Source organism: Anguilla anguilla, chromosome 1 (assembly GCF_013347855.1).
Source record: "Anguilla anguilla isolate fAngAng1 chromosome 1, fAngAng1.pri, whole genome shotgun sequence".
NCBI lineage: Eukaryota > Metazoa > Chordata > Actinopteri > Anguilliformes > Anguillidae > Anguilla > Anguilla anguilla.
The window spans coordinates 35,061,286-35,075,268 of NC_049201.1; the positions used below are offsets into that span (position 1 = coordinate 35,061,286).

The 13,983-nt window shown below is 37.1% G+C and overlaps 1 protein-coding gene across 9 annotated transcripts in view; it reads left to right on the plus strand.

Annotated features, from left to right (window-relative positions):
- The window catches only part of esrrga (estrogen-related receptor gamma a), a 143,961-nt gene that overhangs the window by 8,631 nt on the left and 121,347 nt on the right, over positions 1 to 13,983 (plus strand). For 8 of the 9 annotated variants that reach the window (XM_035382099.1, XM_035382053.1, XM_035382027.1 and 5 more), the window contains exon 2: positions 3,265 to 3,396. The exons of the other annotated variant lie outside the window; for it this stretch is intronic. In XM_035382099.1, coding sequence (XP_035237990.1) covers positions 3,266 to 3,396 — 131 coding nt within the window. In that variant the 5' untranslated portion in view covers position 3,265. The remainder of the gene's footprint in view (positions 1 to 3,264; positions 3,397 to 13,983) is intronic. 9 annotated transcript variants of the gene reach the window in all.

Consider the following 13,983-nt stretch of genomic DNA (forward strand, 5'->3'; position numbering starts at 1 on the left):
GAAGCCATGAAAACGCACTCTTCTGGAAGCAGTTCAGAAAAGATTCAGCCTCACTGAATCAGAGCTCCTTTACTGTGTGGCTACAACAACAATATACCAATAATGCTGTTAATAATAATAATAATAATGATGATGATGATGATGATGATGATGATGATGATGATGATGATAATAATAATAATTTTATTATTAAGGGATAAAGGCATAATTTACAAAGTACAAATATAATTTTGTCCTCCGTTTCCTCCCAGTGTTATAACGGCTATGTACGTGCCATATGACATAAAAAATAATTATAAAATATCTATCCATCCATCCATTATCTATATCCGCTTTCCTGAGCAGGGTTGTGGGGGGTGCTGGAGCCTATCCCAGCATGCATTGGGCATTACAAAATAATGGTCCATCAATAACAAATTATCTGCAATATTAATAGAAACTAATAATGATAAATAAGATTCTGATATGTCTAATATCAATATATCCAATGATCATATTACTGCTATTAGAATTTATATACTATTACTACTAGTACTACTACTACTACTACTACTACTACTACTAATAATAATAATAATAATAATAACAACAACAATAACAACAGCAACAACAACAATACACATACAAATGAAATAATAATGATAATAATAATAATGATGTTGTGAAACACTTAGATATCGACTATGTTCTAGTGTACAGTATTCTAATTATTTTTCTGTATCAAATACATATATAACTCTCACCTTGCTCACAACTAAAGCATTTATGTAGGCAAGAAAAACTGTCTACCACCCCCAGATTTATATGTAGTGTCCCAACAAGTAAACTAAAGCCCTCTATGCCATAAAACATAAAGCAATGTACATTTTGTTTCCTTCCTTTTCATGTTCCAGTCGATATAAACATGTATTCATCACTAAGGAGAACAAATTATTTTAACTAAAAACATACTGTGATGCACCTCTGAATGTGATCAGTGCAACAAGCACACATTTATTTCTATATTCACTCAGCAGAAAAAAAGAATGAACATGCAGATTTGTAAGCCCATTTTTCCACTCATGTGGTTCCTCGAGCAATGAGCAATGTAGGTCCACTTCAGCATTCCCTGTGTACAGTTCAAACATAGGTGCCTGCTCTAAGCTGCAGTTGTGTGCACATAACCTCAATGGACCTGAAAACTTGTATTTACTTTCCCTTAACTCCTCTAATCTCATTCATATTACATTCATATGGAACCCAGAAAAACAAATACTTATATCAGCTTAATTCAGGAATTGATCTTTAGAAATTGCCTTCTCAAATATGCAATAAAAAAATATGCAAACTTGCATTCTCAATACTACATATGTAGTTCACAGTACCATAAAATTCCACCTCCCCTCCCACGCCCCCAACCATTCCACACCAGCACCACCTCTTGCCACCACTAAAGTTCTGTTGATAAGAATGTTGAGTATAATTGAAAATGCACTTTTAATTCCAAAAACACAAAAATTCTCAAAATGGACAACATACACAGTAAAATGTTCCGTGTAGAATCAACTCTTGCAGAGTACATTTTGTCCCTGTTGGAGCTGAATTAATGCTGGACATTTTCCTGTATAGTAGGCTTTGTTCTGTTAGCTAATTTTATTTAGTTGGTTAGTCAGTAATTAGGAGTGAGATGTAGAGATATAGCCAGGATGAAGAAATCAGTCAAATCTGGAGAAAGAGATACAGTACAAGTCTGATTTCTGACGTCAGGGTTGAGCAGAGCATTAGTTGAGCGAGCTGAGTGATTAGTTTCATTACTGAAAGTGTGGCTGGTGTTGAGGGTTGTATGGCTAATGACATTGATCATGTCCTCTGAGGTGGAACGGAAGGGAGAATTAGGGAGCCTCCTTTCTTAATTAGGAAGACAGTAGGAGACTTGTACACTATCCTGTAAGGACTCTGAGGCCAATTGCTCCAACAAAGCAAGGTGTCAGGTATGGCAATGCCTACACCACATTGCTCTTTTGCAGTGAAGCATGCAAAGGCCTTGAATTGGAGTGCAAACATTATAGTGTCTGTAATGTGTGTGTGTGTGTGTGTGTACATTTATATAAAATGCAGGCCAAAAGTATTAGGCCACTTGTGGTTTATTTAAAACACCTTAGGTAGAGACAAATTCAGTTAATATATGCACTTATTGAATAACAGACCAAAGTATCAACATTTTAATTTCTACCTACAAACACACATACACACACACACACACACATAAAAATGGACATTTGTTTATTTCATGACCAAGAAAAAAAATATAAAACAAACACAACTGTGAGCGTTTCCTTGGAAATTTGTGGAGCGGCTTCAAAGATGATTTGATGTTCATGTTTTCCAGTGGTACTTAGTGGTGGCATTTTTCCCATTAGATGTTTGAATCCAACAGAAATCCAATCTGAACAAAAAGGGGTTGAAGCAAAGCATCCTTCATTTGTTAAATATAAATCTCACACAGCTCCAGTCAAAAGCACAAAACAAAAACTGCTCAGGTTTCATCAAACAAACAAGACCAGTCATTCAACTTTACCCACCATTACACATTCCACACATTCCCATTTCTGTCTGTATCTGATCCTGATCTCCCTGTCCTTCAGGTGAGGTTACATCTTTTTTTTTCATAAAAGTGCCTGTTTGTTGCATCATCATGATCCAGCGTAATCCCAAACAAAGAAAAATAATAGCCCATCATCACCCCATAGGCCTATATATGCTGAAAAGAGAAAAGAAATTAGACAATTCCCACACAGTGATTATTCCAGTTTCACATTGAATGTAGGACAGTTTAACGAAACACCCTGATTTTTCTCTCCTGTTGACGTCAAACTTTTGCCCATTGCTTAAATTCATCTGCGTCTGTGTGCAAGCTTCCGGCTCCCCATAATGCAAACTGATTGCTCCTGCAGTCCCAGCGGCTGATCAGTCATGTGTCATCCAGCATACCTCCTGTTATAATTTCCCCAATACAACTCAAGACCTGATAAACTCTAATAAGTGCAATGATGAGGCCGTGCATTAAAACGTCAAGGCGGTTTCAATTAACGCTACGCATTAACTTAGGCCCTCATCTGCACTCCCTGTCCAAGAGGGCTGTTAAATAAATCTTTAAAATGCCATAAAAAGTCCTTCACTGCGATTAGGCTACATCACTGGCTGTTAGTGCAAAATGGCATAGGTCTTTATCAATATTTCTGATGCGTTTTTTTATTCTCCTTCTTGCTTCTCCTTTTGTTATAGAATGAATTTATCAAAGGTGCGCGTTAATAGTGAAGATAAGTACAGCAAATGCAGCTCATGGAGAATGCAACAGCATTTCAGCATGGAAGCCAGCCACACACTCTATTCAGCACATTCTCTATGTTGTCCAAGGTAAGGAAGTAAAATAAAAGCCAATAAAAGGTTTTTTTTCTGTTTATTGTAGTTCACTGAGGTATAGTTGCACTTTGCTTGTTTCGTTAAGTAGTTTAGTGTACAGTGAGCTGTGGAATGAATGGTTGTGCTGCAGTGTTCCTCCAACATGCATGGCATGGCGAATGTGATGCTGGCAATAGCACGAGGACTGGTTTTTATTTAGGACAGGGGTATTTCCACCAGTGTGGTAGCACAATGTGAGGCACGGTTTGCAGCAGGGTCGCTGGGGAGTGGGCGGGAATGTGGGGACAGGTTTTATGTTGTCTTTATGCTGTTGTTGTTTAGCTTTCTGCCAGTGGGAAGCTAATGTACCTGGATGTGGTGTGCCAGTGGCGGCTCTGCCATCTGTCTCACCTGCTGCACGCAGGTGTCCATCTGCTCAGCTCCGGGACCACGCGCAGGGGCTGCTGCCCAGACGACCAGCGGGCAGCCTGAATTATTCAGCCTGCCAAACCAAATAAAGAGGCAAGAAAAGGGAGGGGGCAAAGGGAGGGGAGATAGAGAGATAGCACTGGAGCTGAAGAGAGAGAAGAGAATGAGAGAGAAAGTGAAATCTTATGAGTCTGTGGCTAAATGCTTTAAGTCCTGTACCAAGAATAAAGCCAATTAAAATCATTTCAAAGAGAGACACAGTAGTATGCGTATGTGTGCATGTGTGTGTGAGAGAGAGACAGAGCAAGAGAGACAAGACAAGAGAGAGAGATCATTTTTGGGAGGTTTGAGAGGCAAAGAGATCATCATGAGAGTGGGAGGGCTGAGTGAGGATGAGGATGGGGGGTCGGGTGAGGGGGTAGAAGGTGATAGTGCTCAGATGCAGAAGAATGTGTTAAATGCTTGAATGATTCCGATTAGCATATAAATTTAGATGTATGAAGATCATCGCACCGATCACGAGTCAGTGAGTTTTATCTAGATTTAGTGGAGGCTGATTTGCGTATAAAATACAGCCAGATGGGACCAGTTAATGCTGGGCCTCTTTGCTCCCATCCATAGGCCACTGCACAGACACTTGCCTTTTTTGAGGCGTCGTTTGTTTAATTGTTTAATTTAAGGTCACATTTGTTCCAAGTTCAGTAGGTAATTGGAAGACTACAAAGGACTGTACTAGGAATTAAGACATATATTACATTTGAAAAAATCATTTGTAACTTTCTCTAGCAATGCATAACCAACTTGTTTTTCTGTGACAATTATCATCAAAACTGGTTGGTACCACAGAACAAATTACCCCTGATTCTGCATGTCATTCAGAGCATTACATAATAAAGGACATCATCTGTTTGTGCACCCTGAAAACACTTGACCATTTAAAAAAAAATACATCTGGCATATATAAATCTGCAATGCTTGTGTTTGTTGTTAACTGAGAAAATAACATTTAGAAAATAACATTACCTGACAGCAAAAAAGTAAACTAAGATTATATCATCACGCAAATCAAGATAAGAGAGAATTAAACAAGCAATGCTGCATTTCTGCACCATATGATAATCAGTGTTGTGTCCTTTACGGTCATTTAGATAAACTGCCCTTCTGCCTTATGTAGGAAGGACCAGGGATAGTTTTAGTAAAACCTTCAATAATAATGTGAAAGGAAATCAATAAGATGGAAGCATACTGTAACTATTTTTTTTTCGGCAGTGTGTTTAACCAATTCTCAACATGAAGAAACTGCAGCATTATATTGTCATTGTAAAATAACACATTGCATTTATACAAAATGTAGTTGTCAGGAATTAAGAGACAACACGGAGATTTTGAACATTATTGTTTTTTGTGACACTTACATTACATAAAGCTGGATGAGAACTGAATGAGAAAAATACAAAATATTAGCATTAAATTGACCATATTTGATTTCCCACAGTTTTTCCTAATCTTTATCTAATTTAACAAAATTTAATTAGATCCAATGTTGATTGAATCTTGGCCATTCTCAGAATATATGTGATTACAGAGATACTGTCGAGGGATATGGTCCTTCAGCCCATATCCCTCTACAGTTTATCTCTGCAATCCCATATATTCTGAGTATGGCCAGGATTCAATCAACATTGGTTTTCAGCTTTGACTAACAAGTAAGTGCAACAGTTATGCCTGTTCTGCAGATTTTTTTATTTTTACCATAACCAAAAAATAAATGTGTTTGCACTGGAAAAAAAAATATTTTATTGACAACCAAAGTTAAGAACAGTGGTTGATTGCTTCTAGGACCATATTCTCTGATTACAGATATAATTCTTGCCTGGAAAAAGACAAGAATGAAAAACATATGAAGGGACCCTTTCTGCTGCATATAAAGGCCTTACTAAAACACTGACATGTACCTTGTTGCTTACTGTGTTACTTACTGTATCACTTTACCATATATGTTTCCATCACTCACTTCTGTCATGGAGTTTACAAAAAAAATAAAAATCAACTGGGAAGGGTTAGGGGATTTTCTGACTGGGCATTGACTCTGGCCTTCAAAAGATAATACATCAATTGGATTATGAAAGGTTAGTCTTGGTCAAACCAATTAGACTCAATTTGCATGCAAAACTCTTATATGGTTTAAGCCAGTTAGGATCACATTACTGGTGGGGCTGCAGCTTATGGTAGGAGTAAGTGGTGCCAGAGGCAGGGCAGTCACGCTATGGCTGTGCAGCAGGAGTGAGGCATGCTGGGACGTGGTTTCCTGGCTTCTTAGGAAATCTGTGATGTGGACTTGTGAACATTCACATTGGCAAGGAGACTGGTTGTAGCACAGAACTGGACAAGTGCAGGCGGCATTTAGATCATACATTATAGTTCAGCACCCTGTGACCATTTGCCTCCCATCATTTTGAAGGGAATAATAGTTATACAAACTATAAATTTGTTTGTAAAAAAATATCTAAAGCAGACGAAAATAATAATAAAATCATGTTTGCGTATGTATTTCTGCATAAGTGCATACAGTATATGTGCATGTGTCTCCTTAGTGCAGTGGTCTCCAACCCTGGTCCTGGAGAGTTACAGGGTCTGCTAATACAAAGAACATTTGTATTTCAGGAAGATGCAGCCTGCTATATGGGAATTTAAGGCAGTAGCAAGTTTTTTAGTTGAGGAATATTCTATTAAATTCAATCCTTTAGAAAGCTAGTTTTCTAGCTTTTAGCAAATTCACCCAGGTTCTTTTTGTACTAAAGATTTACAACTGTGAACCTGTACCCATCACACCAGGCAGTACAAGGGAGACAGACCTTTAAACAGGTAGATACAATTATAATAGAGAAATACCAATATATAACCACCTGTCTCTTTGTAATCAAACCTACAGTTTTCTGCCTAAATAGTGTCACTGGAATTTTTGTGGTTGCTTTTTTTGCTTTTTATTTTCATGGTTGGAAACTATAAGTACAGTACTGTGCAAAAGTCTTCGGCACCTGTAAAAAAAAATGCTATACAGCTAAGATGCATTCAAAAATAATGAAATGAAAGGTTATGCATATCGAGAAAATAATATAAAGAGCAGTAAATAGTTAAAAACTAAATAAAATCAATGTTTGGTGTGACCACCCTTCACCTTAAAACTACATCAATTCTCTTAGGTACACTGTCCGGCAGTTTTATAAGAAAATCGGCTGGTAGGTTGTTCCCAGCATTTTGGAGAACTTGCCACAGTTCTTCTGCAGATTTTGGCTGTTTCGCTTGCTTCTGGCTCTCCAGGTAATCCCAGAGACCCTTGATTAAGTTTTTATCTGAAAAGTAGTCTATTACTTAAAATATTACTTTATTTAACAAAATACAAAAATGTATGCGTAAAATTTCATTTTTGGAAAAATTCATGTTTGGAAATCTCAAATTTGCTTTTCTACTGATACACTAATGCAGAAAACAAAAAATAAACATCTAAGACCAAATATATACTATATTACATATATATTATATTAAACAATCTAGGGTGCCTAAGACTTTTGCTCAGTACTGTATATATATACTCTACATGGCCAAAAGTATGTGGACCAACATTGTATCCAAAATTATGGGCATTAATATGGAGTTGGTCCACTCTTTGCTGCTATCATGACCTCCACTCTTCTAAGAAGGCTAGATATTGGAGCATTTCTGTAGGGATTTGCTTACATTCAACAAGAATAGAATTAGTGGAGATGGGCACTGATTGGATGACAAGGCCTGGCTCGCAGTTGGCTTTCTAATTGATCCCAAAGATGTTCCACACCGTTCTTGACAGAACTGTTTCTACATGGGCCTCGTTGTGTGCCTGTGGGCACTCTCATGCTGAAACAGGAAAGGGCCTTCCCCAAACTGTTGGGAAAAGCACAGAATGGTCTAGAATCTGATTGTATGCTCTAGTATTAAGATTTGCCTTCACTGAAATTAAGGGACCTAGCCCAAATCAGGAAAAACAACCCCAGGGTGTCCAGATATTTTTGGCCATGTAACGTATGTATATATCTTTTAAAATAATATTGACCTGAAAATAAATTGGGGAATGACAGCAAGCCCTTCCAGCTGATGGGTTCGTCTGACAGACTCTATGCATGGGAGAGCAGCCTGCCTCTGTCACAGTGTATCATCCAGCTCTGCAGGAGAAGGGGAGTGAGAGAGGGCCCTCGTGGTTCCTTGCAGTGCGGCTCAGTTGGCGGTGATTCACTGTGCATTTTGCAAGTGGTTTGGCTGGCACTCACTGCGGTGAGCACCGCAGCCAGGTACTGCTCAGGACAGGCAGGTCTCAGACACACTGCAGATCGGGGGCCGCTGGCACCAGCTGCACTGAGAGATTGAACTGTGAGCACGTTTGTTTGTGTACAAACTGTCAAATTTGCTATCATAGACATGCTGATACAAACAAATACATACATGCATGCACTGCCCCTCCCTGTGGTCAATCTGCACCTGTTATCTTTCCCTTAGATATCCCACATTCATAAGAATTGACCTCACACCAAAATTGACAAATGACTTGTGCCTTCTTTGGCTTCCGCACACAAACACACACACACACACACACACATACAGTTCCAACGCTGCTTTCCCAAATAACTCACACCACAAAGCACCCACATTTAGAGAGACAGAAGCTTACTCCTCGGGTCAGTGAAAAAAAGTCCACCGGTTCTTGAGCTATTACCCTAGTGATTGCTATGTTCCTGATAGATGGGCTAAATCAACTGATTTAGCTTATTTTTCTCCAAAGGTGATATTTTATTTATATGATAAAATGCTTGGAAAGTGATTAATTTGTCAGGGGAATGGCTTGTTACTGTAAATTTACTGAACATGTAATAAACTAGATTGCCTTAATACAGATGGGTAAATTAACAGCTTTTCAGCACAGCCCCGATTAATACTGGATTGCAGTTTATAGCAGGAATTAAATCGTGATTATAACAATGAAAAAATTCTTTTAGGAAACAGTTCTGGTTGGCTTCTCTTTTGGCAACACACATGTTCAGTGTATTGGCTCTGCACAGATATTTAATTTACCAAACATTTAAATGAATGTATTAAACAAATTTATTAAATAAAATCATTTAAAAATTTTACATTTTATTTTTGGCTTTAAAAGTCTATTTGTGATTTAAATTTGACTGCTTATTGTCTAACTAAATGTAGGTGATATGCACTTTTTTTAACAAAAGCAGACCAAATTCTGTGTGTGGGTGTGTGCATTCATTCATTCATGGAGATCTGTCACTGGAGTGTTTTTCCACCACCAACTTGTTACCTCTCATAAATCCCTCTCAAAAGGAAAAATTGGCAAAAATCATAAGCATTCCTCTGAATGTTTGATATCTTTCTATTCAATTAAAATAGTCTCAGACATAAATTCACTTTTTAATAGTTCTATAATGCACATTACAACTAAAGCTACAAACATAAGGGTGATACTATGTTTTAAATTAGAACATGCGGGCAATGTAGTTAACACTCAACACCACTAGTGAATAGAAGAGTGTACACTGTGAAGGTGGTATAGACCCACATGCTACTAAAAAGTGTGTATGATGACCTGCCCAGATAAAGCACACGATACTAACCAATCCAGACTGAACACAGCCCTCCTGTCTTCAACTGCAAGAATGTGGCCTTGAAATCCCAAAGAATCTTATAAATAGGTAAATTGAAAAATAAATAGATAGGCGTGTGGGGCTTGTGCATGTGTTATACACAGCAGACCAAGCCACGTTTAGGAAGAGATGCACAGTGGGTATTACAGAACTAAACCAGATTATGGATGAAATGTGAATTAGATTTGGTAACAGATGGTGGTGTTGAAAATTTAAGATGCTTTTCGAGGGGAAAGGTGGCGGGCGGTGGCCCGGAGCATCTCCTTGCATTTGATAGATGGGTATAAATCACAACAATCCCGATTTGACAGCCAATTTGGAGGATCTGATCTGGTTAAAGATGCGGCTAGCCCGCTCCGCTCACCAAAGACCGTTTTTTACATTCCCTGTTTTCCTTCCCTACTATTTTTCATAGGGCTGTCATATATCCCAGAGGAAAATTATCCTTTTCCATTTGTTTAATAAATTATATATACACATTGAGCTCCATTATGTTTAGGACAAAGACAGTTTTTCTTGGTTTAGCTCTGTACTCTACAATTTTAGGTTTGCAAACATTGCACATGTGGTTAAAAGGCAGATTCTCTTAAAGGATATTTTAAAACATTTTGGTTTCACCATATAGAAATAACAGGACTCTTTATGCATGCCCCCCAACCCCCCATTTCAGGGTGCATAATGTTTGGGACAAATGGTTTCACAGGTTTTTGTGAATATTCAGATACTTTTAATTGCTTCTTTAGTCCTTGTATAAGAAAGCACTAAAGAGAAGAAAAGAAAAAAAAAACATTCAGCGGCATTTGCCAAACCTTAGGCTTACCAAAATCAGCTATTTGGAACATTATAAAGAGGAAAGACAGCACTGGAGAGCTCTCTAATCGTAAAGGGCCTGGTAGGCCCAGGAATAAGTTTGTCACAAAAACAGAACAGAAAGTTACATTTTGCTAAGAAGCTCCTAAAAGAAGCTCCTGCAGGATTGTGGAAAAAGATTCTAGAAAACCAAGATTCACTTAGTGGTAGTGTTGCGTGGTATACCGAAACTTTGGTACTTTTTGGTACTTAAAAAAAAGAACGGTTCGGTATTAGAATTTTCCGACGTTCTGTACTTTTAGGTCAAATGGAAAAGCCAGAGAAATGTGTCTCCCGCATTACTGATTGAGTAGATGAAAGGTGTCATTTGTCTGAATCTTCGCTAGATGGCAGTAGCAACTAAGGTAGCCAAGTCAGGTGATGTGCGCTTGTGCATTCACCCTCGTTGATACAGCGCAAGCTTCGACTCAGTTTACTTCAGTAGCGACTAGTGAGAGAGAGACAGAAAAGTAATGCATCAGGCTCAACATGTCTTCTGTTATGTAAGATTTTATTTCTGTTATTTAATATGGTGTTGTTCTAACACTATAGGTGTTCTAATTTGGAAAAATTTCATTATAGGAAGATGCTGTATTGTTATTAAAATATGCAGTTTTAGATCTATTTTAAAGTGAAAGACCTGGTTAAAGGTTTTTTGGTTTACAATTGTTTAATTTTTGGAATATATTTTATATATTTTTCTATTGTTTAGTGTTCTAACCCTATAGGTCTATGCTTCAACTTAAAGGTTGTTAATAAACCAGGTTGTTAATAAACCGTGAATTCAAAAATGAGGTCAACCCTTGTGGACATTTCTGATCTATTAAGTTAATTTCAGTATCGTTAGGTACCGAGTATCGAATCAGTATCGAGTATCGTGATACTAAACCTGGTATCAGTATCGAAGTCAAAATTTTGGTATCGTGACAGCACTACTTGGTGGTGGGGGCTTTTCTGGTTTAGATATGTATGGCTGCCACAGATGCTGGCTCACTTGTCTTCATTGATGATGCAACTGCTGATAGCAGCAACAGAATGAATTCTGAAGTGTACTGAATCTTATGTGCTCAAGTTCACCCAAATGCCACCAAATTCATTGTATTCACCAGGGTCTTTGTGCACCAATAAAAGACTGAAAAAGACAATCAAAAGGCTAGAATAAAAACTACACACTGACAGCTCTCTTATACCTGCATGAAGGAAGCAATTTAACACACCTAACTGATCAGAAACAACCGTGATGCCATTTGTCCCAGATATTATGACACCCTGAAATGGGAGGACTATTTATAAAAAGTGCTGTGATTTCTACATGATGAAACCAAAATGTTTAAAATCGGACTGAAATTGCTTCGGTTATATTTTGTATTACCCTTGGTGGTAAAATTGGTCAGCTGTATTATCAAATCATTTACAATTTATAATTTTTTGTTTTGAATTATAGAAATTAGTGTTTTAAAAATCACTGCGCTACCTACTGTGCTTTTTTTCTACATTTTTTTGATTGCCGCTTCCTGACGTCAGGAAGCGGTCTCATTTGCATGCAGCCTATCACAGCGTGTATTTTCTTATGATTGACGTTGAGGGCTAGGCTGCATTTGTCTAAAAAAAAGAAGTGGGTAGAATTTTTATCAGATTCATTAGTGTCAAACAACACAAGAGTCTGCAGTCTGCATTTTAAACCAGACAACTTTTTGAATTGGGCGCAAAAACAGCGTGGATTTTGCAAAGAACTGCGACTGAACCCCTGAGCAGTCCCCACAATTCGACCAAGCACAGTACGGAGCAGTATGAAGGATAACCACAAAGTAAGTTTCTAATATTATTATATTTTGGATGTATAATTACTGAGTGTATGAATTACCTTTGCCTGACTTACAAGGAGGATAGCTAACAGCTACATTTGCTAACGTTGGCTGGCATAGCTGAAAAGCATCAACATAATTATCACACGAAATATAAAGCAACAATTCAGGAAAAGCCTAATATTATTTATCTAGCTAGCTACGGAGATTTGTTGACTTTGTGCAATATGACAACTCATTTAGCTTTACCTATCTACTGAAATGTAGCCTGTCACCCTATTATTTTATCTAGATTGCTATCACAGTCAACATTTCCCCACCATCCGCACTTTTATTTTTTTCCTGACATCGTAATTTGAGTTCCCCCGAGTTCATTGTACAAGCCTACTCCGAGGGAATGCTGAATTCAGCTGTCTACTTTTCTGTCATTTTAAAATGTATTTTTTAAATAACTTTGCAGTTCATTGGTAAACGAAGTGATGCCGCTTGCCAGACCGAGACACGCACTAGCTGTCACTCAAAATGCAAGGAGTACGCCCTCGACCCCACCCACACAGTATCCAACCTCCATAGTAACATGATAGTAACATTTTTTGTGATATGTCCAAAAGTATACATTTTTATAATTAAAAAAAAAAAAAAAAAAAAAAAAAAAACATTTACAACCATTTAACAACAATTTTGCAAGGGTATAGAATATAAATAATGATGCAATATTTCAAATTTCAGTCCGACTTTAAATATTAAATAACAAGCTGAGAATGTGCACTTCAACCACATGTAAATTAATTACAAATCTAAAATTGTGGAGTACAGAGCCAAATCAATAAAAAATATGTATTTGTCCCAAATGTTATGGCACAATATGTGCATTGCTTATTTTTGTTTTCAGTGTCATTTCATTCACTCCCTTATCTGCCTTTAAATAAATGAAAGCTTTAGGCAGGGCAGATTGAGATGTCTGATTTTATGCACAGTGCTCAATGACAAAAAAGGGTTACAGTGTCTATTGACCCTTGTTACGTTCCTCAGGAGTTCACTTGAAACAGGGTTATTTTGAATGGCCGTGCATTTTAATTTAGTTTTTATAAATAAACTGTCATAGTGGTGAAGTTGGTACAAATCTTCTCTCATTAGCATAAATACTTTTTTGTTTGTTTGGCAAATTTTTTTAAATGTAATTTTTTAGATCAATGCACAACATTAAAATCTGAAATACAAAACTCTGGTAACATTTCAGTTAAAAACCACAATAAATTAAATATGTGTCATCTTCTTGAAAATAGTACTTCTGGTATTTCCAATAATAATAATAATCATAATAATCATTATTATTATTATTATTATTATTATTATTATCGGATTTTACAATTGCAGTATTCAGTGACAGCAGAAAGTTGTAGCACTGTGGGCCTAGCCCCTGCCACTTTTATCACTGTTGATGTGGCATGTGATGTGAACATTCTTGTAACTGTGTGAAGTTGGGCCAGTGAAACAGTGGTAACACTATTGCTGATGGAAATGCAATTAACAGTATAAAAGCTACAACCATATGTCAACTCAGACAAATGTAACAATCCAATGGATGTTATCAAAAGTGTTGAAGTATTGCTACATGAATATTTGAACATTTGTAAAGTTGCAGGCTAAGGAAAACTTGACTAATTAACTCTTTTTATTCAAAGATTGAACCAGAATGTCTGTGAATTTATATTTAGCTTATTATTATTTTGCATTGCAATAAAAAACAATGATATTGATTACATTTGGGTTTTTGATTTGTGACATTTTGCGGGTCTGTGCAGTTATTTTCACCTGGGAATAGTTTGTTT